At 35.9% G+C, this 24,638-nt stretch overlaps 2 protein-coding genes and 1 long non-coding RNA gene across 4 annotated transcripts in view; 1 reads left to right on the forward strand and 2 right to left on the reverse strand.

The window, feature by feature from the left end:
• Positions 1-18,070, forward strand: LOC125670393 (uncharacterized). Its single transcript, XR_007368180.2, has 4 exons — positions 1-216; positions 16,426-16,538; positions 16,640-16,780; positions 17,363-18,070. It is a non-coding gene; the product is annotated as an uncharacterized LOC125670393 (long non-coding RNA).
• Positions 4,450-15,160, reverse strand: LOC125670391 (C3a anaphylatoxin chemotactic receptor-like). The gene is made up of 3 exons (XM_048905522.2): positions 15,066-15,160; positions 11,013-11,076; positions 4,450-5,587 (listed from the first exon to the last, which is right to left on the reverse strand). The coding sequence occupies exons 1-3, from the start codon at positions 15,143-15,145 to the stop codon at positions 4,598-4,600; spliced, it is 1,134 nt and encodes a 377-aa protein (XP_048761479.1). The 5' UTR covers positions 15,146-15,160; the 3' UTR covers positions 4,450-4,597.
• LOC125670390 (uncharacterized) overlaps positions 15,335-24,638 on the reverse strand; it is a 23,655-nt gene continuing 14,351 nt past the window's right edge. Inside the window, exons 8-18 of one of the 2 annotated variants that reach the window (XM_048905521.2) lie at positions 24,169-24,520; positions 23,877-24,074; positions 23,367-23,662; positions 23,182-23,236; positions 22,734-23,091; positions 22,496-22,653; positions 21,170-21,297; positions 20,992-21,083; positions 20,512-20,675; positions 16,410-16,534; positions 15,335-16,259 (exon numbers count right to left, since the gene is read on the reverse strand). In XM_048905521.2, coding sequence (XP_048761478.2) covers positions 15,548-16,259; positions 16,410-16,534; positions 20,512-20,675; positions 20,992-21,083; positions 21,170-21,297; positions 22,496-22,653; positions 22,734-23,091; positions 23,182-23,236; positions 23,367-23,662; positions 23,877-24,074; positions 24,169-24,520 — 2,638 coding nt within the window. In that variant the 3' untranslated portion in view covers positions 15,335-15,547. Of the gene's footprint in view, positions 16,260-16,409; positions 16,535-20,511; positions 20,676-20,991; positions 21,084-21,169; positions 21,298-22,495; positions 22,654-22,733; positions 23,237-23,366; positions 23,663-23,876; positions 24,075-24,168; positions 24,521-24,638 lie in introns of both variants that reach the window. The other variant, XM_048905520.2, reaches the window with a different exon arrangement.

Here is a 24,638-nt window from a genome sequence, read left to right on the forward strand (position 1 = left end):
TTGGCCAAGTTGTCCATAAGTCTTTTGATTTCATTGGTGTTTTAGTTTTGTGTCTTGCGTTTTTATTGGTTTTGGGATTTGTTCCCTCCAAAAGTTCTTTGTGTCAGTTCATTCTTTGTCTGAAATTTGAAGTGACCAGTCCATAAATCAGTGTATAAGTTTTGAGTTGACATAGACCTAATAGTACTACCTGAGACTGACTTTTCCTCTCAATCGGTAAGTTACTAATTACTAATGATAATATACTTCTAATATATATCTAAAATGGTAAATCCTATAATTCTGCATTAAGATTAATTTCCTATGCACTTCATCCTGAGTAAAAGTATATAGTGAGAGAGAATCATTTATTTTAACTATAAAGTGTAAATACATGTAGTTCAATTGTCTCACTATGATGTATCTTATTAATGCCCATCTTTTTATGATAATTGCATTAGCAGCTAGTTGTAAGTTATTTGATTAACTTGCAGGTTTGAACTTTATATGGTGACATTTATTAATCACATTGGCAGTTCACCATTGTATATATTGGCCTATTCCCATAGAATGGTATGTTTGAGTATTTTGAGTTACTGACTTAAATATTTCTCATAGTGGATATTTTATATCAAAGTAATAACTGTAAAAGTAAAAAATGAAAGAGATATCTCTTTAAGTGAAAGAGATAGCCCTCTAAGTGAAAGGGATGTCTCTTAAAGTATAAGAGATATCTCTAAGTGAAAGAGATATCTCTTTAAGTGTAAGAGATATCTCTAAAAGTAAAAGAGATATCTCTAAAAGTGAAAGAGATATCTCTCTAAGTGAAAGATATAGCTCTTATTTAGAGAGATATCTCTTAAGATTAAGAGATATCTCTCATTTTAAAGAGATATCTCTTTTAAAATAAGAGATATCTCTTTAATTTAAAGAGATATCTTATTTTTCGAATAAATAGTAAAAGGGCTTGCCATATGCTATCCCAACCTTTGTTAAAAGGGGGAAGACACACAAAAAAATGTGCCTTTTATGATCAGTGCAGAACGTGATAGTTTCGATTATGAACATGGATGTCAATAGGAAGTTTAATTATTAATGAGTAATGCATACTATTTAATCGATTTGTGTAAATGGTATTTTTGTCAGTTTGTTTTTTAAAGGCACCACAATATACTGCATATAAAATGCACGCTGTTTCCGCGCTAAACGAGGATCGCATTCACAGCACGATATAAACAATACTAAAAACGCACGCGGAAATCATTTTTAACAATATAACTGATAATTCTCTTAACGCAAAATCATAAATGTATGCCACCAAATAGCTCTCTTTATCAATATCTATCTCTATCGTATCTATTTGCCGGACATAAGTAGACTAAATAAGAAATGTGATCAAGTGTCCAATAAAAGTGACATCTTGTACAATTAGATATTTTGGAATGTTCATTCAAATTTTAAACACATCTCTCTCTCTCTCTCTCTCTCTCTCTCTCTCTCTCTCTCTAAGAAGTCGGTGGTCTCTTCCCAGGTACATTGTATCTGGGTTCTCTCTTCCACCAATAAAAACTGGGCGCCACCAGTTAACTGAAAAATTGTTGAGTGTGGCGGAAAACATCAATCAATCAATCAATCAATCTCTTTCATGGCTACGTCAACAAGCGAAAATTGAAACGGTATGCATGTGTTTTCGGCTAGCATGGAGCTTTATTAAATGTTTGAAAACATGTCTTGACAGAAGTATACCGGGGGAAAACGTTTAAGACAGCAGTGTAAGATACAGTGATAAAGACTACAGTCGTGCGCAGAAAAGATGGAAGTCGCAGATTTCGTTGCTTTAAATTAACACCACATGTCTCCTCGTGCACATGCAGAGTGGTTGAGCCACGGATAAAATATTCTAAAATGTGAATTCATGCTATTAAAGTAGAGAGATCAATTAGATAGTGCACATCAGACAAAACATTAGCTGCTGCTCTGTAGCTCTCTGGAAAGGGGGGGGGGGGGTTGTTGTTGTTGCAGTTCCGCCTCTTATGAAAACCTTCAATTTATCAGACACTTTAGATAAATTAATTTATAAGTGTAAAGTGTCAGAGCTTTGTATGTTTTACTTTGTAAGTCTACTTTTATGTTCTGTAACGTAAAATATGTACACCGACATACTTCTCTCTCTCTCTCTCTCTCTCTCTCTCTCTCTCTCTCTCTCTCTTCTAGTTTGATATGGTCTATATATCTAGGTTTTAATCAGTGTAAATCTACACAAAACTTGAGTTAACTTTTTGTGATGCATAAAAAGAAAGCAACACCCTATGTAAAAGAACAGAACGAGCATAGAAACAGCAGGGAAACTGTATCTAGTAATATAAACAAATATAGATATGTAGCTAATCTGTGAAACAATCTTAACAATAAACGATCATTGGAATGTTAAAATAAGCATCATTATGACTTGAAATCATAAATTCTGAATAATGCGGAAACATTACCATTTTTTGTATTTAAGTTCGTCCATATTTTCTGGCATCATTTAGGATCAAATATTCTTAATTAGCAATGAAAGCAGCAAGGGTGAAATATTGCCTTTTAATCATCTAAAATTCCTTCGGCTTTCTTGCATAAAGTGTTAATTTTTTTCATTTTTTTTTTTAATGTATCACTTGGAACTCTATCACAGTTTGGTCTAAAGTGTGGATAATTAAACAATGACAGATCATATATTACATGAGAGAGAGAGAGAGAGAGAGAGAGAGAGAGAGAGACGCGGCAGTGAAATAGTTATTTGTGCGCATTGTTCATTTTACATTTGACCCCCCCCCCCCCTTACAAGTTGAAATGTTGTAGCCTAAGCAAAAGAAAAATTGATGTGTATTTAGATATGCTCCACCCCCTGTCCACTTCACCGATTTTCGCTTGTTGAAATGAAGTGACATTCTGTACAGATATCTGTTGCTTTGGTAGAAAGAGCTGTCAGTGTAACTATAGCCCCGTTCACATGTCCTGATTTACTCACGGGATGAAAATTCTGCATACATGCAAAATTTGCACCCGGGTGTAAATTTGAGCGTGTGAACGGAATTGCATATGTGCAAAAGTAATTATACATATGTGCAAATATACACCCGGGTGTAAATCTTCACCTACTCAGACCAGATGCAAATTTACTTTTGCATATATGTATATTTACTCCTGGTGTATTTTTCGTCATGTGAACGCACACACCGTATACAACGTCACACTCGAGGGCTCGTCACTGTAGATCATGAGGGCTCGGCTTCGAAGCGGAGCAAACGCAGTATCACCGAGTATGAGATCGGTTTTCTCATAAAATACACCGTGTTTCTGCAAACATCATATTGCATAGAGTGTCGTAGACATATCTTGATCAATCAAATTTGTCACCGAAGACTACGCAGTAAGGGAAAATCCTCCTTCTCAATCGAAAATAATCCGCCATCTTTATCAAACTTCGAGAATCATTGCCATTTGACCCTAATTTGTTAAGTACCATGTGAACGCTTAGCAAATATACTTTTACACACGGGTGCAAATTTTGCATATATGCAAAATTTGCACCCCGTGAGTAAATCAGCGCATGTGAACGGGACTTTAGACTGTGTGGTATCGAGTTCAGAGTCTATTCTGAGCATTGTTTTCATGAGTACTATTTAATCTTTCAAACCTGCTTTTCAGTGGATGAAATGTTCGAGAAATAAGAAATCTCTCCTTCCTTATTTATCTTTATATTTGTTTATCTATGTCATTTGATAGATATTTGAAATGGGGTATGGGTTTCTTATTATATAGAAATATGGAAATGTTAATGAATTCATAATAAATAACCAATGTTTCTCTACCAATTATAATGATAGCCATTTCCTCATGAATGCGCTTGCGTATGAATCTTGGTACATATAATACGTCTATCATTCCGACTAATATGAAGACAGAGAATACATCAGGGTATGAACTGCACGACTTTACACAGGTATGCTTATCATGAAGCGTTACAAAAGATGAAATTTATTTCTTGAGTATATTGAATGAACAAGTGGGTCCTCACAAAATTGACTAGTATGATGGAATAGTGTATTGAAGTGTAGTAGCACATATTATTATACATTGTAGTGTATCACATATTATTTAAAGTCTATAGCTCTATAGTTTTAGATAGTACACGAACACTCAGAAATATATATATATCATAAAATCATACCCATTATGATGTTAAAAAATTGATTGTTGGTTTTTTTTTTTTTGGTTTTTTTTTTGTTTTTGTTTTGTTTTTTGGGTGGTTTTTTTTTGTTTTGTTTGTTTGTTTTTTTTTTTTGGCGGTTTGGCCTATGTACATATGTGCTGGGTCTTAATATCCTGGTACCGGGTCCTGTTAAATTGCATTGTTATCCATCAAAACACTTCCTGGTTACTTTCCCAAAAGTGCTCCTATTGAAGCAAGCTTAGTACTGAAATAACTACTTATATATGATGGTCTTTAATGCCGAGATGATTAACGTAGATAAAAACCCGATAGTCCCAATGAATCGCTTTGAATGAGCGTTGTTGTATCTAACCCCATTACGACAATCGACTTTGTAATGGCGAACTTTTGCATCATGCAGTGTTAGTAGAAGCATCTCTGGGACTGTTTCACGATGTCTCGGAACTTCGAATCTCCGATCAAATATATGAAAGGGTTGATGATATTGTTTATAAAAAATGCTCTGGCTAAAAGCGGAAGAATTCCCAAGACAACAGGGCTCGCCTGGAAAATGTTTCCTCTTTTGAATGTAGATATGGCATCCAGGATACAATCGGGCAAATTGCACAAGATGAAGGCCACTGTGATTGCAAGCATGAGTTTCGTGATTCTGGGATTCATTTTGTTGAGTCTGTCACTCAGTTTCCGAGCCTTTTGCTTCTCGGCGTGTTTTCGAAGGGAGAAGATCACCAGACTGTACAACACGGCCAGCGACAGAAACACTGTGACGTACACAGTAAACAGAATGGTAGTATATATAAAGGGGTATCTGGTATTCCGAACGTCGTCATCGATAGAACAATCAAAGCCAGTAATGTTCCCTGGAAGATACAAGTGTTTCATTCCTTGTATGATGGCGTTTGGCCATGAGAAGGCGATGGCCAGAGCGATTGCTGCAGTGCAACACAAACGAGCTTGGAGCACACCTATGGGCTTCGAATATGGGTGACAAATGTTCTTGTATCTACCCACTGCCATCACAACAAGAACAAACGCAGATCCGATTCTGAGGACATGGCCAAAGAAACGTCCACATTTGCAGAATCCCTCGTAATAAAACATCACAGGGTACACATTGTCAACGACCTCAAGAGGCATTGGGATGAGGCAAGAGAGAAGGTCAAGCACTGCTAGAGTTAAGATGTACAGTCTGAACGTGGACGGTGGGTATTTCAGGGAGTATGCAACAATGACCACTGTGTTTCCAATCAGTCCCACGGTAATCAGAATGACGAGGAAGATGACCGTTGGGAGGCGCTGTTCAGCTGTTGATGCATTGATTTCTTCTAGGGTCTGATAAACTCTAGACGTGTTAGAAATTATCCCAGTCGAATTGTCCATCATTCCTTGGTTCTACAAAATAGAATTAAAATAAAATGACAATTGTTCTGGTGAGTAGATGCAAAACATTTAAAGAAATTACCGGGTAATGAAAATCAATGATAGATACACAAAGTACATCAATTTTCATGGAAATATGTAGGAAACTTTCTAGGGAGTTTTTCTACATTAATTTTGTTATTAAATTCAATGTGGAAATCCAGATTTGGGTGGAATGCAAGAATAAGGATATGGATGCAGTGAGGAAAATTCACTAGAGTAATGATAAATGATAATAAAAACTAAAAAAAACTAGTTTTTGAGAATTCACTGTCCTTAAATTAATGAATTGTGAAAAAGTCCGTATTCATGTAAGATCGTCGTTAAAGAGCTCTCGCTGCTACGGCCCTGAGCACTGCCGTAAGTTACTAGTGAAATAAAAAGTAATCGACGGATCTTAAAACAAACAAACCAAACTTTTCATCGTGCAGATAAACACTGGTCATTAAAACGCTAGTACCAGCCTTTATGACATACCAACCCTTACAATATACCAACCTTTTACGATATACCAACCCTTACGACATACCAACCTTTTACGATATACCAATCCTTACGACATACCAACCTTTTACGATATACCAACCCTTACGACATACCAACCTTTTACGACATACTAACCCTTACGACATACCAACCTTTTACGACATACCAACCCGTACGACATATTAACCCTTTCGACATGGGCCTTAAAGCTGACATGAATTAATAAATATAGTATAATTCTATATGTCCGCCATATTTCTTTGCTAATCCGCCATATTAGTTGGATATTCTATTGTTATATGTATCAGGGTTCGCATGGTATATAAGGGGACGAGTTTTGCTACGCTTCATTTCACATCAGTGTCTTCGATTTACCTGTGCGGGTAGCTTCGACAGGTAACACGTACATCTCCGATACTCATTTATAGGACATCAAGAAGAAATGAAATCACGTTTTGAAACACCATGCAGTGCTCAAAATTACAATAAACATATCGTACAGTAGTAAATCATTCTAAAAGCTTTGGATAAATAAATATAGAATGCCTTTTCTTTACGTGAATGTGCGTACATTTGCAATAAATATGTCAAAACTATACAAAAACGCGGAGAAATAATTCATCTATTATCTAGATCTATTGATGAAACGGAATAAGCAAAGGGTATAAAATCTATACCATTCACACTTACTTCAAGCAAAATGCAAATACATAAATGCTACTGTACGTATAAAGAAGACATGGTTATGTACGCTCGTCATGAAAAAGCATCGAATGCGGATGACTATTTACCTGGGTCTACTCGTAATATCTGTAAAGGACCGAGGATGTACAAATGTACGTGTACACTTGTCGAAAATACTCAAAGTAGTAGTAAAACTCCCTTTATTAGCATAATCCATGAAACAAAACGATACACTCCATTTGTATTCCAACAGTAAACAACATTGTCCATTGTAGAGACTGCGACACACTTAGCCCGTGCCGATCAGCTATCTTCAATCAGGGGAAGTATCAGAGTAGAATAGTTACCCTGTATTGTGCATGAATCCTTATACTGTATGATTTACTTATCAGAGTATTGCAGATTTATAAATCAGGATATCATTTAGGCACATAAATCCTTTGTGCAAAGATAATTTGCATATACAACACTGCATGAGTGTATGGAGAGAGAGAGAGAGAGAGAGAGATTCAAACGATGATCTTGTAATAATCGCGCTCTTATTAAGACAAATGATATCGTTAATTCAATATAAGAGAACAGTAACTCAATATTGCTCTCATTAATTGATAATACAGATTTATTTGATTCATTTAAAGCACGCAATAATTAAAAATTAAACATATCTTTAAATAATGTTATTTTCAATTACTTCATTTTATGCTAATTCGGCGCTCAATAGATCTTATATATCTATGCCATTTTGCTTTATTACATTCTGCGTTGAACTCGACGCAAATTGTAGTAATGCAAAATGTAATAATTGAGAGTTTATCATATGCGTAGTTATCAAGCACATAGAATTGTTTTTTTATTTAAACATATTTTATTGAGAAGCTCAACAGGATTGGGCAACAGGCATAGCCTATGTAGGCCCTCCCCCAAATACAAAGGTCAAGTACAAAGTACTTAGAATCAAGGGGAGGGGACAAGAGTGTCTGTCCCCCACTTTTGATAACAATATCCATTTTTTTTCTAATGTTTTCCGCCACACTCAACAATTTTTCAGTTATCTGGTGGCACCCAGTTTTTGTTGGTGGAAGAGAGAAACCAGATACAATGTACCTGGGAAGAGACCACCGACCTTCCGAAAGTAAACTGGGAAACTTTCTCACCAATCGGCGCGAGCGGGTTTCGAACCCGCGCCGACAGAAATGAGAGGCCGTTATTTTGTAATGCAAGTAAAAAATATATTGGGTGACAACAACCCCCCCCCCCCCCCCAAACTTGACCCCAGCTTGAAAGTTCTGATATAATAGTAGAAGACACACACCACCACCAATTAAGAAAATGAAGATATTATGAGACACTCATAGTAGAGGACTCTAATCACCCCATCCCACCCCCAACGATGGAAGAAAATGAAGTGTAGGGGGAAATTATTGAGGCAGTCAAAGTAAAAGACTCTTTTAACCCTTCACCCCCACTTTAGGACTTTGAACATCGGATAAAACATCTTGGTTTGTTTGGGTTTTTTGTTTTATTTTATTGCTGTTTTCGTTCATCTTTTTTAATTATTATTTTGAATGGCAAGAAATTTTGAAGAATCCAATTTTCCATTTTTTTCATCCTGTTGTACCCCCCCCCCCCCTCCCCCCCATGAAAAATGACGATACATGTCTGGTTATTACATGTACATTTTACTTTTCAACACATACATGCATACTAATTGTATGGTGTAGAATTGCACCCTTTACCAAGTTTTCCTTCATTTACAGTGTAAGGAATGGTAAACCAAAATCACAAAACATAATGCATAAAGGCCAAGATAGTTTTAAGCGTAGGAACTTCATTCACGAATACATAAATACATGTATTCAGAAAAATCGCATGCATGCATTGCAGGACTATAACATGTGTGTTTTTACGTTTCTGTAACATACCATAATGATTATTTTCATTTCGTAGATCTGGCGCAATGGATATATTCTGAAAATAGACATACCGCTGTACGTCGAAATTTCATATCCAAATGTATTCGATAAGATGTTAGTATTCATAAATCAGTAAAATTCGTGTTGAGGTTTTATTTGATATGATGCAGTGTCAATCTACTGTAATGCATTAGTAGGATATGCAAAAGGCAAGAGTATAAACATTTTCTAGTATCGATATCTATATGATCACGAAAAAACATCATATAATTTGTATCCGGATTCATATGCCGATTTAGATATCAATAAAAACAAAGCTGCATAGTTTGGGGGAGGGGGTTCTAATGAGTCTGATGAAATTAAAAGAAGGAACCCCACATTTGCATTCAAACTAGATGTACTTCAAAATTAATTCATTTCTGCTCTGACTGAAAGCATGATTCTAAATTCGGGAACGAATCTTGCATACAAAATAATTAATAGGGGAACACATAAATTCGAGCTCCTTTGGAATTTAATGAAATGCAAATATGCTCCTTTCTTTCAACACGAATTGATATGTTGTTTCAGGCACGTATACAGGGGGTTGGGGTGGGCAGGGAGGCTGGGCTGGTCTGCTCTCCCCACTTTTTTGACAATTTACTTTTTCCCGTTATTCTAACATACAAAGTCAGTATTTTCTACATGCAGTTTAAACTGGTATATATATATTTTTTGAATTTGTAATGAATTCAATTATAAGCATCAACTCCTGTAAGTTTTTAATATATTGTCAATAACAAATTTTTAAATAGCTGGAATTTTTGAATGCTTGTAAGCTTACCATTATATCAGTGATCAATTTTCTTTCCTTCTGTGAAATGATATTGTACATCGATGTAGGACAGTCTCTCTCTCTCTCTCTCTCTCTCTCTCTCTCCTGTTCAATCAATGAATATGGACATACAGAGACCGTAAATAATTATGTGGTTCCCAATGAAACAATAAAACTATATTTTCGTTTATACATTTCCTTTTATATGTGTCTTTGTGTAATCAACTGTTTATTATGGATTACAAATGTAATACCCGCATTTTTAAACAGATGTATATTTTCGATCATTATTCCCTTATTTGTATATCCAAATTTGTATATGATCATCGATAAATTTTGAATTGAGCACGCAATATATCCAACCAGATGCTCAATGTATATGATTAGATTCCCGGTTTCTATCAACTGCAAAACTTCGACCAGACAAGCATTCAATGCAGGAAAAATTTTCGACTCTGACATCTCCCCTGATTGAAGACACCCTATTTGGCACGGGTGAAGTGTGTCGCAGTCTGTATAATAGAATGACAACGTGTTGTAAAGTTCTAACGAGATGCAAATGGAGTTTATCATTTTGTTTCGTGGATTTATCAGAATAAAGAGAATCTAATATTTTCGGTAAGTGCACATCTCCGATACCTGTTGAATAGACGTCCGTATTTGATACGGTGTTTTTTGTGGCGAATATGCCATGTGCATTAGATATTATGCATATGGCATGGACCTGTATTTTGCAAGAATTGATATAAATAATATATTTTATGCTCTTTGCTTATTCCATTCTATCAGTATGTAATTGGCAAATGATTTCTTTGCATTTATTTCATAAGAAACTGCAAATACTTGCTTGCACTTGCAAGTATGCAAGAAAAACTTTTTTGTGCATTTTTTTTCTAAATTATCTAATTTTTCGGAATGTTGCATTGGTATACAATAAATATTTTGTAACTTTGAGCAAAGCATAATGTTTTAAAATGTGATTTTATTTGTTTCGCATTTCCCTATATATTACTATCGGAGATGTGCACTGGTCGAGTCCACCTAGAAAAATCACTCAGGTGTGACAATCACATTTGGGGTATATACGGGTAGAGTAAATTAGGCTACCTGAGAGAAATATGGCGGATAAGATGAAAAAGGTGTACGTATTTATTAATTCATGTCAGCTTTAAAACAGCAACAGGGAAGAAGGCACGGATACGTAATAAAAGAAGTGCAAAACACGATAAAGTCAATTTTCTTCCTTCACTTAAGAACTTATTCTGCATCAGGAAGCTTGAATTTATATTAGATATTGTCATACGCCAAAACACTCTCCTTGTACAACAATTGTCTATCGACTGTATAATGAAACGGTCAGTCGGAAAGATTTACGAAATTAATAGTAACCGTGATCACGATATATCATTTCACACACACACACACATACACACTACAACACAACACACACACACACACACACACACAACACACACACACACACAAACACACTTTAACATACCTTATAGTAAGCTACGCCAGAATACTTCAACTCTGATAACTGCTCCGTCTGCACTCGCGAAACACTGATATGACACAGAAAACATTTTAACTGATTATGCAAAATTGTGCATTTGAATAAGTTTTTCGCCTGTTGAACATGTACCAATAGGGTATATCGCTCTGTGATCGAAATTTCCAAACTAATGAAAATATTTAGTGACTCGACAGCTGTTAGCAAGTGTAATGAATACACCGAGCAGGAAATAGATCGAAGCTTAAACGCGGGAAATTAGCTATTATCATTATTGTATCAGTATCGCCTATTTGAAACAATCAATTAGTCAGTTATGTGTTATTGAGGCTTTACCTGCAGTAGATGGAGAGAGCGAAGACTCTGTACATATTTTTTTAGCAGTTAAACACATAATTTCGATTGATGGGACTAAAAAGGGGTTAACTAGCGGCGATAACCCCACAGAACTAATTTGACTGATTTTTCAATGTCGATTAGAGTACGCAATCTGCGTCCCGTACACGTTTAAGGTTATTGCATTAAATGTACATTAAAACGTAGTCTTTATAAAGAATGTTACGCCTTTTTCTCTGCAAGCCTCAAATGACATGATTTAGGAACATGACACACATAATTTTATGGTTGTTATAAAGACTTAATTTGTAAATACAAGCCGTCACTGGGTCGAATGCTGTCTGACATGTTAGGCCGTTCTGTACATATTGATTTTGACTAAGGATTACTCGGCTTACCTAATCAAGATATCGGGACCACAGCGGCTGTGACGGGTTAACAGGAGAAGCTTACATTTAGACACTTGACTCTACCTCTAGTGTATCCAGGGGTCCGTGTTTGACCTACTCGCAATTCTGTATGACAAATAGATATATCGACATTGTATACATGTATATTAACAATACTCACTTTCATTCATATATCCATTCGATATATCCCAGTGAAGTTGAAATAAGCGACACCGCAGAGTCTTTCACATCTGCTTCGTCCTTAGATATTTTATAGCCTAGGTCATGCAAGCCGTTTGACTTCCCACTCAAATGCCTTGGAGCGTTCTATTTAAAAATATTACACCGCGAGGGGGCGCTATCGAAAAACGGAAATGGCGACACCGAAGAAAACAAAGACCACAGCTGTTGTTCCAAATGTCAGTTTATGTGTCGCTTGTTCTAAAGAAAGCAAACGTTGTGTTTTTGCAAGTTCGAAACTTGGTCCTTCATTAGAGAAACCAGTGACGATATGACCAGAATTATGCTGACTTCACGAGAACTAGTATTACTATGCAGGTCTTCTTCAAACATTAATTGCGGTAGAATCGTATACAATAGCGATTTCCCATAGCCTGTTGGTAATACTGCCAACACGTCTGACCTGTTTGCTAATTTAAGTAAACACTCTTTCTGTAAAGGTTTCAGGGAGAATTCGATTTTTAACTTTGTTTATCTTCTGTTCGACTGCGTCCGTCATCGTTATGCATCAACCAATCAGCTGCTTTATCAGAATTCGGATAAGCCTCGTTATGGAGTGTAAATGTTTATCGTAGAATGCTCCTAGACGTTTGTCTCGTAGAACACTGCATTGACAAACGTGTAGGTGACCTAGACTAAGATATTTTATAGAACCTACATGTAGATGTTAACTCAACTTTATGACAAACGGAATGACTTCAACTTCTCCACCGTCAACCTCCCATATTAATGTAGCAATATCCCATTATCACCTGTATATGGTGTTTATGTCTCTCAACTGATTCGATACGCAATAGCTTGTTCTGCGTATGTTTAGTTTCTAAATAGAGGCAGGCTACTGACAAACAATTTGATGGTGCAGAGGTTTCAACAGTCTCGTTTAAAGTCAATATTTCGCAAATTCTATGGTCGGTATAACCATCTAATTTGCCAATACAACCTATCATTGGGTCAAATGAAGTCTGATGTGTTTCATACCAGTTGTTAGGCCGTTCTTTACACACTGATTTTGACTACGAATTACTCTGTTTACCTTATCAAGATATAGGGCTCACGGCGCGGGTGTGACCGGTCGACAGGGGATGCTACTCCTCCTGGACACCTGATCCCGCCTCTGGGGTGTCCACGGGTCCATGTTTGCCCAACTCTTAATTTTGTATTACTTATAAGAGTCGTGAGATTGATCACTGTTCATTATCTTTACCTTTTCACGATTTAGCTGAGTAAATTGGTAAGTTGGATTCTTTGAAGCGAATTTCTTCTAAATTAATTGTAATGATTAAGCCTTACAGAGTTTGTCAGCTAGAGTCAGTACATACTCTCTAATTCTTTCATCAGTTCTGGTTTACTAAATACATAAGATAAATGGTTCGCATTTTTGTTTTAACATATCCAATTTGAGATTCCGATATATCTCTAATACTTTATATCCTCTCTGACAAGGTATTCCCCTTCATATTTAGCCCATCTGGCGAAATCCTGGACATATTTCATCTTGGAAATTTTCTGTCGCCATTTCAAAGAGCGGGACTACCTGAACTCCAGACCTTTTCAACTGTGATTTTGGGTCCTCGTTTCCAATTATATTTACATCATCAGTACCTACGTGTATGGCTGTGTTATATTATGAAGTAGGAGGAGGCGGTTTGTATCCAGGCGCTGGTCCTCTTAAAACGCAAACTTTAGAACAAATATATACTGGCAACTACTTATCATTAAAAACATATCATGTATGTGTTTTGAAAATGTACTTCTCTGTTTAAATGACATGTGAATTATACGATAAATTAGTTTAGCGTTAGCGTTAGCGTTAGCGCTCCATGAAGTATATGTCGGTGTGGAAAGGTATCATATAATTTCAAAAATCTGATATTTACATCTTAATAATTTTGATTGCAGTTTAATAAAGTCTAGTCTACATGTAGATTAGATCCGTGTGTTCATACCCAGTGATTAGTCTACATGTAGATTAGATCCCGTGTATTCATACCCAGTGATTAGTCTACATGTAGATTAATCCATGTATTCATACCCAGTGATTAGTCTACATGTAGATTAGATCCCGTGTATTCATACCCAGTGATTAGTCTACATGTAGATTAGATCCGTGTATTCATACCCAGTGATTAGTCTACATGTAGATTAGATCCCGTGTATTCATACCCAGTGATTAGTCTACATGTAGATTAGATCCCGTGTATTCATACCCAGTGATTAGTCTACATGTAGATTAATCCATGTATTCATACCCAGTGATTAGTCTACATGTAGATTAGATCCCGTGTATTCATACCCAGTGATTAGTCTACATGTAGATTAGATCCGTGTATTCATACCCAGTGATTAGTCTACATGTAGATTAGATCCCGTGTATTCATACCCAGTGATTAGTCTACATGTAGATTAGATCCCGTGTATTCATATCCAGTGATTAGTCTACATGTAGATTAGATCCCGTGTATTCATACCCAGTGATTAATCTACATGTAGATTAGACCAGTGTATTCATACCCAGTGATTAGTCTACATATAGATTTAGATCCCGTGTATTCATACCCAGTGATTAGTCTACATGTAGATTAGATCCCGTGTATTCATACCCAGTGATTAGTCTACATGTAGATTAGATCCCGTGTATTCTTAAGCAGTGATAAGCCTATTTCAAAAGTTGGGTTTCAAAAGTTGAGATAGTGACCTTCAGTTTCAGTCAGTAAACTACTGGTAAAACTCAGTGAATGTGAATGTTGTACAATATCATTATAGCGTTTATTTGGACATGTCCATTACTTGGTCATTTATTTATTGGATTAGATTGATGGACAAGAACGAGACAGAACCAGGTGGTATTCACCAATGTTAGCTGTCTACCTTGTTCCTTTTCTTTCATACCTCTCCTGTAATGGCTAATAGTGGTCTTTCATTCAGACAACAAAGTTAAAGGCAAATATGTACATGGTGCAGGGGTTCAACAGTCTCGTTTAAAGTCAAATTTCGCAAATCCTATGGTCGTTATAACAAGCTAGTTTGCTAATACAATGTATCATTGGGTCAAATATTGTCTTGACTTATTTCATACCGATTGGTAGGCCGTCCTTGACACTGATTTTGACTGCGTATTACTTCGTTTGCCTGATCAAGATATGGGGCTCGCGGCATGTGTGGCCGCTTGGCAGAAGATGTTTGCTCCTCTTGGGCACCTGATCCCACCTCTAGTGTGCCCACGGGTCCATGGTTGCCCAGCTCTTTGTTTTGTATTGCTTATGGGAGTTACATGTATGAGATTGATCACATTTTGATCACTGTTCGTTATATTCGCCTTTCATCCAATAAATACTCTCTCTTTAAACAGTTTTATAAAGCCTTTAATATTTTTTTTTTATAATCCCCCATTTTAATTAATGTATTTCAGCATTTACATGCCCTGTTAACCACTTGCATGTATTAAAACTGCGCTCCTACAACCGTTTCTTCGTACTACTTAAATCAGGACAAAATTCTAAATCTAAACGCTCCTTTGGTGATTCATTCACTGGATTGTGACCCTCGTTGCTTTCTTTATCAGACGTCAGATTTATTGTTAGATTCGTTCACTGGCGAGTGATCATTTTCCTTTCCTTTACCAAACGTGTGTTCCTCATTCTCTGCCTCAGAATCAATGACGTCAGATTCATCGTTAGATTCATTCACTGACGTGTGATCATATTCCTTTTCTTTATCAAACGCGGTTTCTTCGTTCTCTGTCTTAGATTCAATGACGTCTGATTTAACGTTCGGTTCATTCACTGACGTGTGATCATATTCATTTTCTTTAGCAAACGTGAGTTCTTCGTTCTCTTTCTTAGATTCAATGACGTCAGATTTATCGTTGGGTTCATTCACTGTCGTGTGACCCTCTTCGTTTTCGTTATCAGACATGTAACCCTCGTTCTCTTTCAGCTTAGAATCACTAAAATCTTCGTCAGACTGCCTGTTTGAATTTTCGTTTGAAAACTTTATTACATCACTCCCCTTTTCCTTCAGTTCAGATCTTTCGAATTCTTGAGACCTATCCCTTAACTTCTGATCTTTGTCTTCTTCTGATACACGATCCCCTGAAGAAGCCTTCTCCCTCGTTTGAGGAGCAGTCTTCTTCTGCTCCTCTTCCTCCACTATCTCACCCTCTTCTTCCTCCTCAATGTCACTGCCTTTCTCACCAGTCTCTTCCCTGATGGATCTCTCCAGATCCAACTGGAATTTTGACATCTTTTTCTTAGCCTTGTTTCTTTCTGACCTTTCAACATAAATAAATAAGCACTTTCACAACAGTTTAACAACTAATAGAGAAACTGAATAGCAATTATTCTTTTTCGAGAAGCACAATTTGATAATGTGTTGGTAAATCTATACGTCCATAGCATTTATTATATCATTGTTTCGATACCATTCATTTTTACAAGTGTGGACCCAGTCAACTGCGTCTTGGTTTCCAATATCTTCCAGAGCGTCAACGAGATTCGTTAGAGCTTTCATGCGGTCTTCTTGTCGTTCACGTGCCACGATTAACATCTGAGTAAGTAACAAACATAGTGTTACAATATGATGGTATATATATGGTTACAATCTCTCTAGAGAAAAGCTACAAATCTCAATGTCATTATCGGTTTATAACAGTAGTACAACATTGCGATGGCAAAACTCCAACCACGTGTAAAGAAAACAGCTATAGTTGTTACACCCTGTTGACTGAAACTGCGAAACAATTTTGAAAAGAATGTAAAAGTTTAAGAACTGCAATCGCAAGTCCTACCTGGAGTAAGTAGTTTTTACATTGTTTAAATGCTCACAGTAATTTGAATGTTTTGGCCTTGAAGAAATACATTCACAACATAATCAGTTTCATCAAAATATTTTATCTAATTTATAGAATGTTTGCTATTCAGAAATGTGGCTTGCTTAAAGCATATGAAAAGGTGACGATAACGAACAATAATCAATCTCAGAATTCCTATAAAGAACATAAGATTTAGTGTTGGGCAAACACTGATATATGGACATATCAGAGGTGGGATCGGGTGCCTAGGAGGAGTAATCATCCCCTGTCGACCGGTCACACCCGCCGTGAGCGCCATCTCTTGCTCAGGTGAACGGAGTAATCCGTAGTAAAAATCAGTATGTAAAGAATGGCTTAACAATTGGTATGAAACATGTCAGACAGCATTTGACCCAATGACAGGTAGTATCTCTAAATTATATCGTTATATCAACCAGTGAATTTGTGAAATACCGACTCATACTGATTTATATATAGTGTGATATAAACTTTGAAGGTGTGTATTGTTTTAACAGCTCAACACGAGCACTGTGTTACACAATTATTTTTTTTTTCTGTTGTAGATGGAAACAGTGCTTCTTTCTGAAACAATAATTTCCTTGATACAATCAGAAGGATCAGAAACAAGTTATACAACTTACATATTCTTATTCGCAAGATTTACAAAATTTCCTTTGCTTGATATTGAAAATTATTTTCCCTTGGCATATTGGATATTTCCATCAAATGATGTACATGTGGCTCCACCTTCATGTGGCTTATCAAAACAAATTGTTCAAAGAACAAAAACTATGTTGATTACCACTTGATGCAAATTAATTTAATCAATTACCAAAGAAAATATACTTTTTAAAGATGTCATACTTACAAAAACAAAAGTTTATATCAACATCAGAAAATTGTACATTCTCATTAAACGGCATAATAAAAGTATATAATCAAAGTACTGAAGGTACTGAAACGAGGTGACGTTTGGCAGTGACTTCAGCTTGTCTTTGGACAAGAGGCATCATTTCTACATTTGCCATTGAAACTACATACAATTCAAAAGCTGCACCCTCTTCACGCCCAAAGAGCTTTCTCAAAAGAGCTTGTAAATTTGAAAAACCACTGACTGTCAACAAAACAGAGCAACCGTCTGCCTTAACATTTGCGTTTGCATCACGTGCATGTGGATCGAAAACATGGAACAGATTGCCTGAGCAGAATACAGCAACAGAACTGCCATTGCATATAAATATACCTCCATCTTTGGTATTTGCGAAGCATAAATTCAGTGCTGTAGCAAGAGAGAGGAAAGGGCCGTTATCTTTAAAAGTGGATTGTATTTCCCCTGCATAAACTGGTAAACCAGACACATGAAGCAACTGATTTTGAATGCAAACATTTTTGGGCAAGTCCTCTGGGTTAAGATGTTCATGTGGACAGGCCTGTCTTGCATGCTTGTATAAAACATCACCTTTTTCGAGAACAAAATGAATATCATTCGCATCCCAATCTCCAAACAATTTTTGGTTAACTGCATTAAATGCAATGCACACAAGTGAATTTGCTACACATTGTTTACCTCTGCTATATTCTGAGAAAGTTTCTGACCCTTGATGAAAGTTGGCAGACACGCACTTCAAAATTATGGGATCTTTTCTTACATTGTGACTTTTTCTTTTTTTGACAGATTTTGGGCTCTCCCTTTGATGATTTTTTCTTTTTTTGCTACCCTTCATATCTGATGACGACAACAACTGTCAACTCTTGAAATAACTCATTCAATTCTTGAGTCAAAGTTAAACCAGTCCAAGAAAATTTCCACTCTTGAAATATCAACTCTTGAAAACAAGTGTCAACTCTTGAGATAATTCATTCAACTCTTGAGATAAATCATATTTCGTGACAAAGAAATGTAAACTTGATTTCCAATATATTACTTCCAATGGAGTTCTTTTCTTGAATAACAAATATATTCACAAAAACACGTTCATTTATATTTCTTAATCAATGTTTACAGTTATCTGACTTGACCATGAAAGAGCGCGGGAAATGGCGCTCGGCCCTTTCGATCGAAGATTACATGTTTACACCCAGATTTAGTATTAAAATCTCAAAAAATGCGTCCAAAAGAAATATTTTGGTAAAATTGTACGAAATTAACACATTGGGTTTCAGATAATTACCCAGGGCCGTACATTACATGGAGGCGGAGGAGGCAGCTGCCTCCTCCAACTTTTGAGCCAAAAAAAAATTAAAATTTAAAGTTCATTAGAATTTATGTTGTTTCCAATAACTAAGAACATGATACCTCCCTTAAAAAGCATTCCAAATCTTTCTTTTAGAATGAGTTAGTCAAGTAACATCTTAAAAGGCCCTAGAATCAAGGATTTTGCACGAAACGTGTTCAGTGTGCACAAAATGTGCTCAGACCCCCGCCTAATTTCCTGTCTCCTCCAAATTGAAGGTTAACTCACGGCCCTGATTACCTTGAGTTAATGCGTTGGCAAGAATATAACAGTTCTCTCAGGCAAGACATTTTCTCCTTGTTGATAAACAGGATAGCGTGGCGCGTATGGATACAGAGAAATAGTGCAGAGTTTAATATTAAAATTCTAATTACACACAATTTCTGCTTGATAAATACAACAGATCACATACAAGGAAGACTTCTTCAATCTGACATAAAACAGAATTTATATATAACAGTTTAATAAAAATGGAACATAGTATCAATGTGAACTATTTTTTGATAGGCGATAAATCGGCTAATTAACATAATTTTCAGACATAAGAGGAGACAGCTGTTTACCCAGAATTCCTAGAGAAAAATAGACCATGTTTTCCCCGTCTATATGTGAAAATGCGAATGAATACAGAAGCAATGCAAATCGTTTCCTACAGTCCAATTCTGTTTTTCTAAGATCTTGGAATAAAATGTTGGCAAACGACAAATAATTTTGATCTTGTTTACAAACCTAAACACTAATTCGCGATTCCTTTTGATGTGTGGACTTTGTTTCATATCGAAGGGATAAAAATTGCGATTTCATAAATTCTTATTTAACTCGCTTATCGTAGAGGGTAAACATATGGATCCTATATCAATCTCAAAGTGAATTGTGACAGCTTTTACGTTGCATTAGCATATGTGACAACAAATTTCTTATATTAAAAATCAAAGTGATTTCGCAAATGGTAGTGATTAAAACAGGGCGCCATTGAAGCTGGGGTCTGACATACGAGGCTGACTTACGTCACCTCGAAAAACTAGTTTAAATGACAAAATTTTAATTTCAACAGTCTCAAAATAGGCTACATGTACTTTATAAATATATGTATAAATTAATTGTGCATATCAAGGAAATAATAGTATAATAGAGAAATACCAGCAAAGGAGTTATTGCCCTTGACAACATTTTTGTAGTATAGATAATTAATTATTATGGAAAATATAAACCTTTTCAATATCAAATAGTTTACCCTTTTCATCATAACCAGTAAATAAAACTCCTTCGAAAGATATATTTCTATCATGCACAAATTTTAATGAAAAAAAGATATCTACGCATCCAAAGACAGCACACGAAGATGGAACTACCTTTAGTATTTAACGTAGATAAAGGGCTGGGTTCTTAATGCGCCATATGCCACGTCATAATTATTTTTGTTAATTTTGACTGAAAAGATATCAATGAGTGATTTGAATGATGAAAACAATAATCACCCTTAATACTCTGTACTGGAAGTTAGGAAATGTTGTATCAGCAAATATGTTAGAGGTCTGATTTTCTGGAATTCCCAGAAGTACTCCCAGGTTCCGAAAATCCTGGTTAGCATAATTCTCCACAAGAATAACAAAAAATTCATCAGACATAGGCTCAGGATAATCTGTAAGATAGAAACAAAGGATAGCAACATTACTTAACAAAATTAATTTATTATCACTATTGTAATTTTATATAGCGATTTATCTAATTAATACATTTACCCTAAAGTGCTTTACATTTAAAACAAACTACAACTAAAGAACAATGAATGCATAAAGAAAAAAAAGACATATAATGATATCAAATTGAAATAGCTAAGAATAGGCAAAACTATATAATTGTGTTCTTTTTAATTCAATCTATATATGAATTCATAAAACTCGGAATGAACAACAGAATAAATGTATAACATCTACTTTAGAGAATCAAACACCTACGTTCATTTTTGGATACTTCTAACGTCCCTTTAATGACATTTTCAGCCCACTTGTAAAACCTATCCCCTTTTTCTATTTCATTTTCTTTCAACCTGTACAAAAATAAATGAAGATACATAAATACGAGTCCAGGAAATGTTCAATATGTCGCAGTGGGTTCTGGAACTGAGGTCCTTACCACACCCTCAAATCCTCATGGACCACTTCAGAGATGTCGTTCCGCCCCACCCTGGACAGCGCCGTCACGAGGTCCAGAACACCCATGTCGTCAAGGTGTTGAGAATGTTTCCGCCACTCCAACAGAATCTGTAACAATATACCTGGCATGTAATCACTTTGGACAGGAAATGCAAATATCAATATACGCTTGTTGTCTTAGTGTGCATTTTTCATCGTTCTTGAGGATACTTCATAGAAAGAAAAAATTAATGTATGGTTTGATATGAATTGTTTGGCTTTGTTTGATTGTAAAAAGTACAAATATAAAAGCCCTCCCTATATAAATTTTCCCACTATTTTGGACTTTATTGAGAAATCACGGGAATAAATTACATTTCATATCGTAAATAGCATTCATTTTACTTTCAGGAATATAAATTTAGTTTTTATTTTCAATATTTTGAAAAATATTTGTATGAACTTAACTATTTCATTATTTGTACATGTATAGATATATAATGTAATTGATCTGCATAGATTGTTACGTATATTGTTATACAAATCCAAATGTTTATAAATTTGAACAATTTTATTATGTCTAATTAATCAACATCACCGGTATAAGTATAGATTTTCTGAGAGTCACGATTTTCACGCTTGTAATAATGTCCATTTAAATTCTGATATAATTCCTCTCAACACAGTAATTAATTATTGACAATACAGATATTGTCTTTACCATCTGCTTGTATGTAGCCAGCTATTTTCACCTCCATCAAAAGTTCACTTTAAAAGTTTGAAATTTCATGACTATAAGCAATGCAAAACAGATATGGATATTTCTTCAACTGTGTCATCGACCATCAGTACCTAATATAATGACGAGTATGCACTATTGCCACATGAAATATGATAGAACCCGTAATTAACATGTGGCTACATTTATTACATTTGACAGTATTACATTCCGCGTCCAGATTAATCCAAAATGGAATAAATCAATAGTCCAGACAGACATACAGACAGGATAAAACCAATATGCTTCGATCTAAAGGGGCATTTAAGATTCCGAATGAAAATCAAGTATCACCGGGATTATATTGTGTACGTTTCATTACATTTTGCGCTGAGATCGAAGAGTAATGTAAATAATGGTCGAAAGGTGTCATTTGGAAAAAAATATAAGAGCCCACAAAATACCTCCCTATAACAGTTATCGATTTAGACATTGTTATTCAGAGTCGAGATTAATGCAAAATAAACAGTTGATAATGCAGAATGTAATCAATGAAGTTTATCACATTTTGCTAAGTTTGAATATACTTATGGTCTCCGAAATGCTGACCTTGAGAATCTTCTTTTCTACAGAGGTGGTGCTAGTTGTTGACTTGGTGCGAATCGTGTCTACTTTGTGAAATGGAATACCAAGCAGGACGGAGAACTGGAACCATTCATGTCCCAGTCGTGATGCTATGTCTTTCAACAATTTTTCGCGTGTAAAACCTTCAGTGCAAAGATAATAAATGTAAATCAAGGAAATTGTCAGTTGTTTCTAACGCACAAGAGTAGACAGGGAATCATACCTTTGAATGTGTCTTCTTTCTTACTGACTTCCTTTTGTTTCATATCAGAAAGAAAGAGAAAGATGCTGGTCAGGCCTTTTTTCTCCGGAATCTCTACCAAATCTAAAGAACCGAACGCGGGTTCTTCCTTATTTGCCAACGATATCACTAACTGTTGAAAATTTTCTCTTTTGGAATGGAACTGGAGTTTGGTTGTACCAAGAGATTTGATGTTTCCTGATAAGACAATATCATATTCTTGTTTTTCGTATGTTTCGAAATCGCCCGTATATTCAGGACTTAACACCTTAAAGTCCTGGGACTTCCAATGGTTCAATCTATCGTTGATTTTCTGAGGTTGTGTGCACTCCAACACTGTCTGATAAAAGTTTCCAGTTAATGGTTTAATGACAGCAAAGAACTTCACTATTTTGGCTCTTTTCCATGCTTTAGTATGAAGCTCACTCACTTGGTGTTTTAAATCTATGTCCGCAGACCCCTTTCTTTTTTCAGCTAAAACGTGTCTGAAAATGGTGAAAGTATTACTTGACTACTAGTGTATAAAGTGATTGTTAAATGAATAAAAAGTATTGCTAGTAGAATTATACTGTTGTGTATGGTGGGGTTTTTTTATATTATCTTTTCTTTACGTACGTTGAAAAATGAGACAGAGCACTTGAAACTCTTCCTTTTTTTGCCCTGGGATCTTTGTCTAAAATTTCCCAAATATTCTCGTCCAAAGGTATATCCGGATTGAAGTCCTCTGGTATATCTGCTGCCAAAACGCAAAGTTGGCCCTCATTTTCAAACTCGTGGGGTAGAGGCGAAGTAAAGGTTACGCCATTGTCCCGGAAGTGGTTACACCCCATACTGTGGTGCAAATCGTAGAAGTGGCCAATTGAAAGCACATCCTTGTACTTCTCAGGTTTATATACCGGGGTTGGAATGACCTAAAGAGAATATTAAAACTACATTCCTTCACAATAATACATAAGGAAGGTCTACAATGACGTAAAACATACGCCAGCTTCTAATCGTGCGTTGTACGTTCCTCATACCGCTGTGTAGCAACACTCGCGTTCAAATCTTTAGCTTTATGTTGTCAACACATACATTGTACGATATGTAATGAAGAATATGCTTTAAAAATGCTGTCACTATTACCTCTAGATTGACTGTTCCCGACTCGAATGTATCAGGGGCAATTTTTATGGAAATGAATTTATCCACCGTCGACGGAACCTCCTTGCCAGTGACAGTTACATCGAATTTCTCTACTTTAGGGACAGTGATGAGAATGAAGGATTTTATTTTCGTTATATCCAAACGTATTCTTAACTTCCATCGCAGAACTCCTACATGCTGAGAAACCAGGCAAAGCACAATTAATACAAATTCTGTTTTATATCAGTTTCAAAAATTCACCAAAATATGCATGCTCTAAATTGAGACTTGCCTCGTTTAACGTTGTTGGACCTCCGAGTATTGCAGATGGGTCACCTATGACACCTTGATTGGTTTTTATTAGGATTTTTTCGTAGGGATCATTGTTGTCATATAATGGGACTTCTAAGTCTACCATTCCTCTGACGTGTACAGTGGAAGTAATGCACTCAAACGCATCGCTGATCAGGATTTCCTTCCCATCAGGCCTCAGCGAGTCCATACAGAATTCCGGACGAACGCGTCTACACAAGAAGCTGAGACTAGTCAGTTTGAAATCGTCCGTAGTGAATATCTTCAGATCAATGTCTCTCAGGTGGGTAACCTTTCCTGGGAGCAGTTCATCGTGCTGTATAATAACATCTCTATAATGAAAAGGTGAAGATAACAAACAGTGATCAATCTCATAACTCCTATAAGGAATACAAAATTAAGATTCGGGTAAACACGGACCCCTGGACACACTAGAGATGGGATCAGGTG

The sequence above is a fragment of the Ostrea edulis genome, chromosome 4 (genome assembly GCF_947568905.1).
Source record: "Ostrea edulis chromosome 4, xbOstEdul1.1, whole genome shotgun sequence".
Classification (NCBI taxonomy): Eukaryota; Metazoa; Mollusca; class Bivalvia; order Ostreida; family Ostreidae; genus Ostrea; species Ostrea edulis.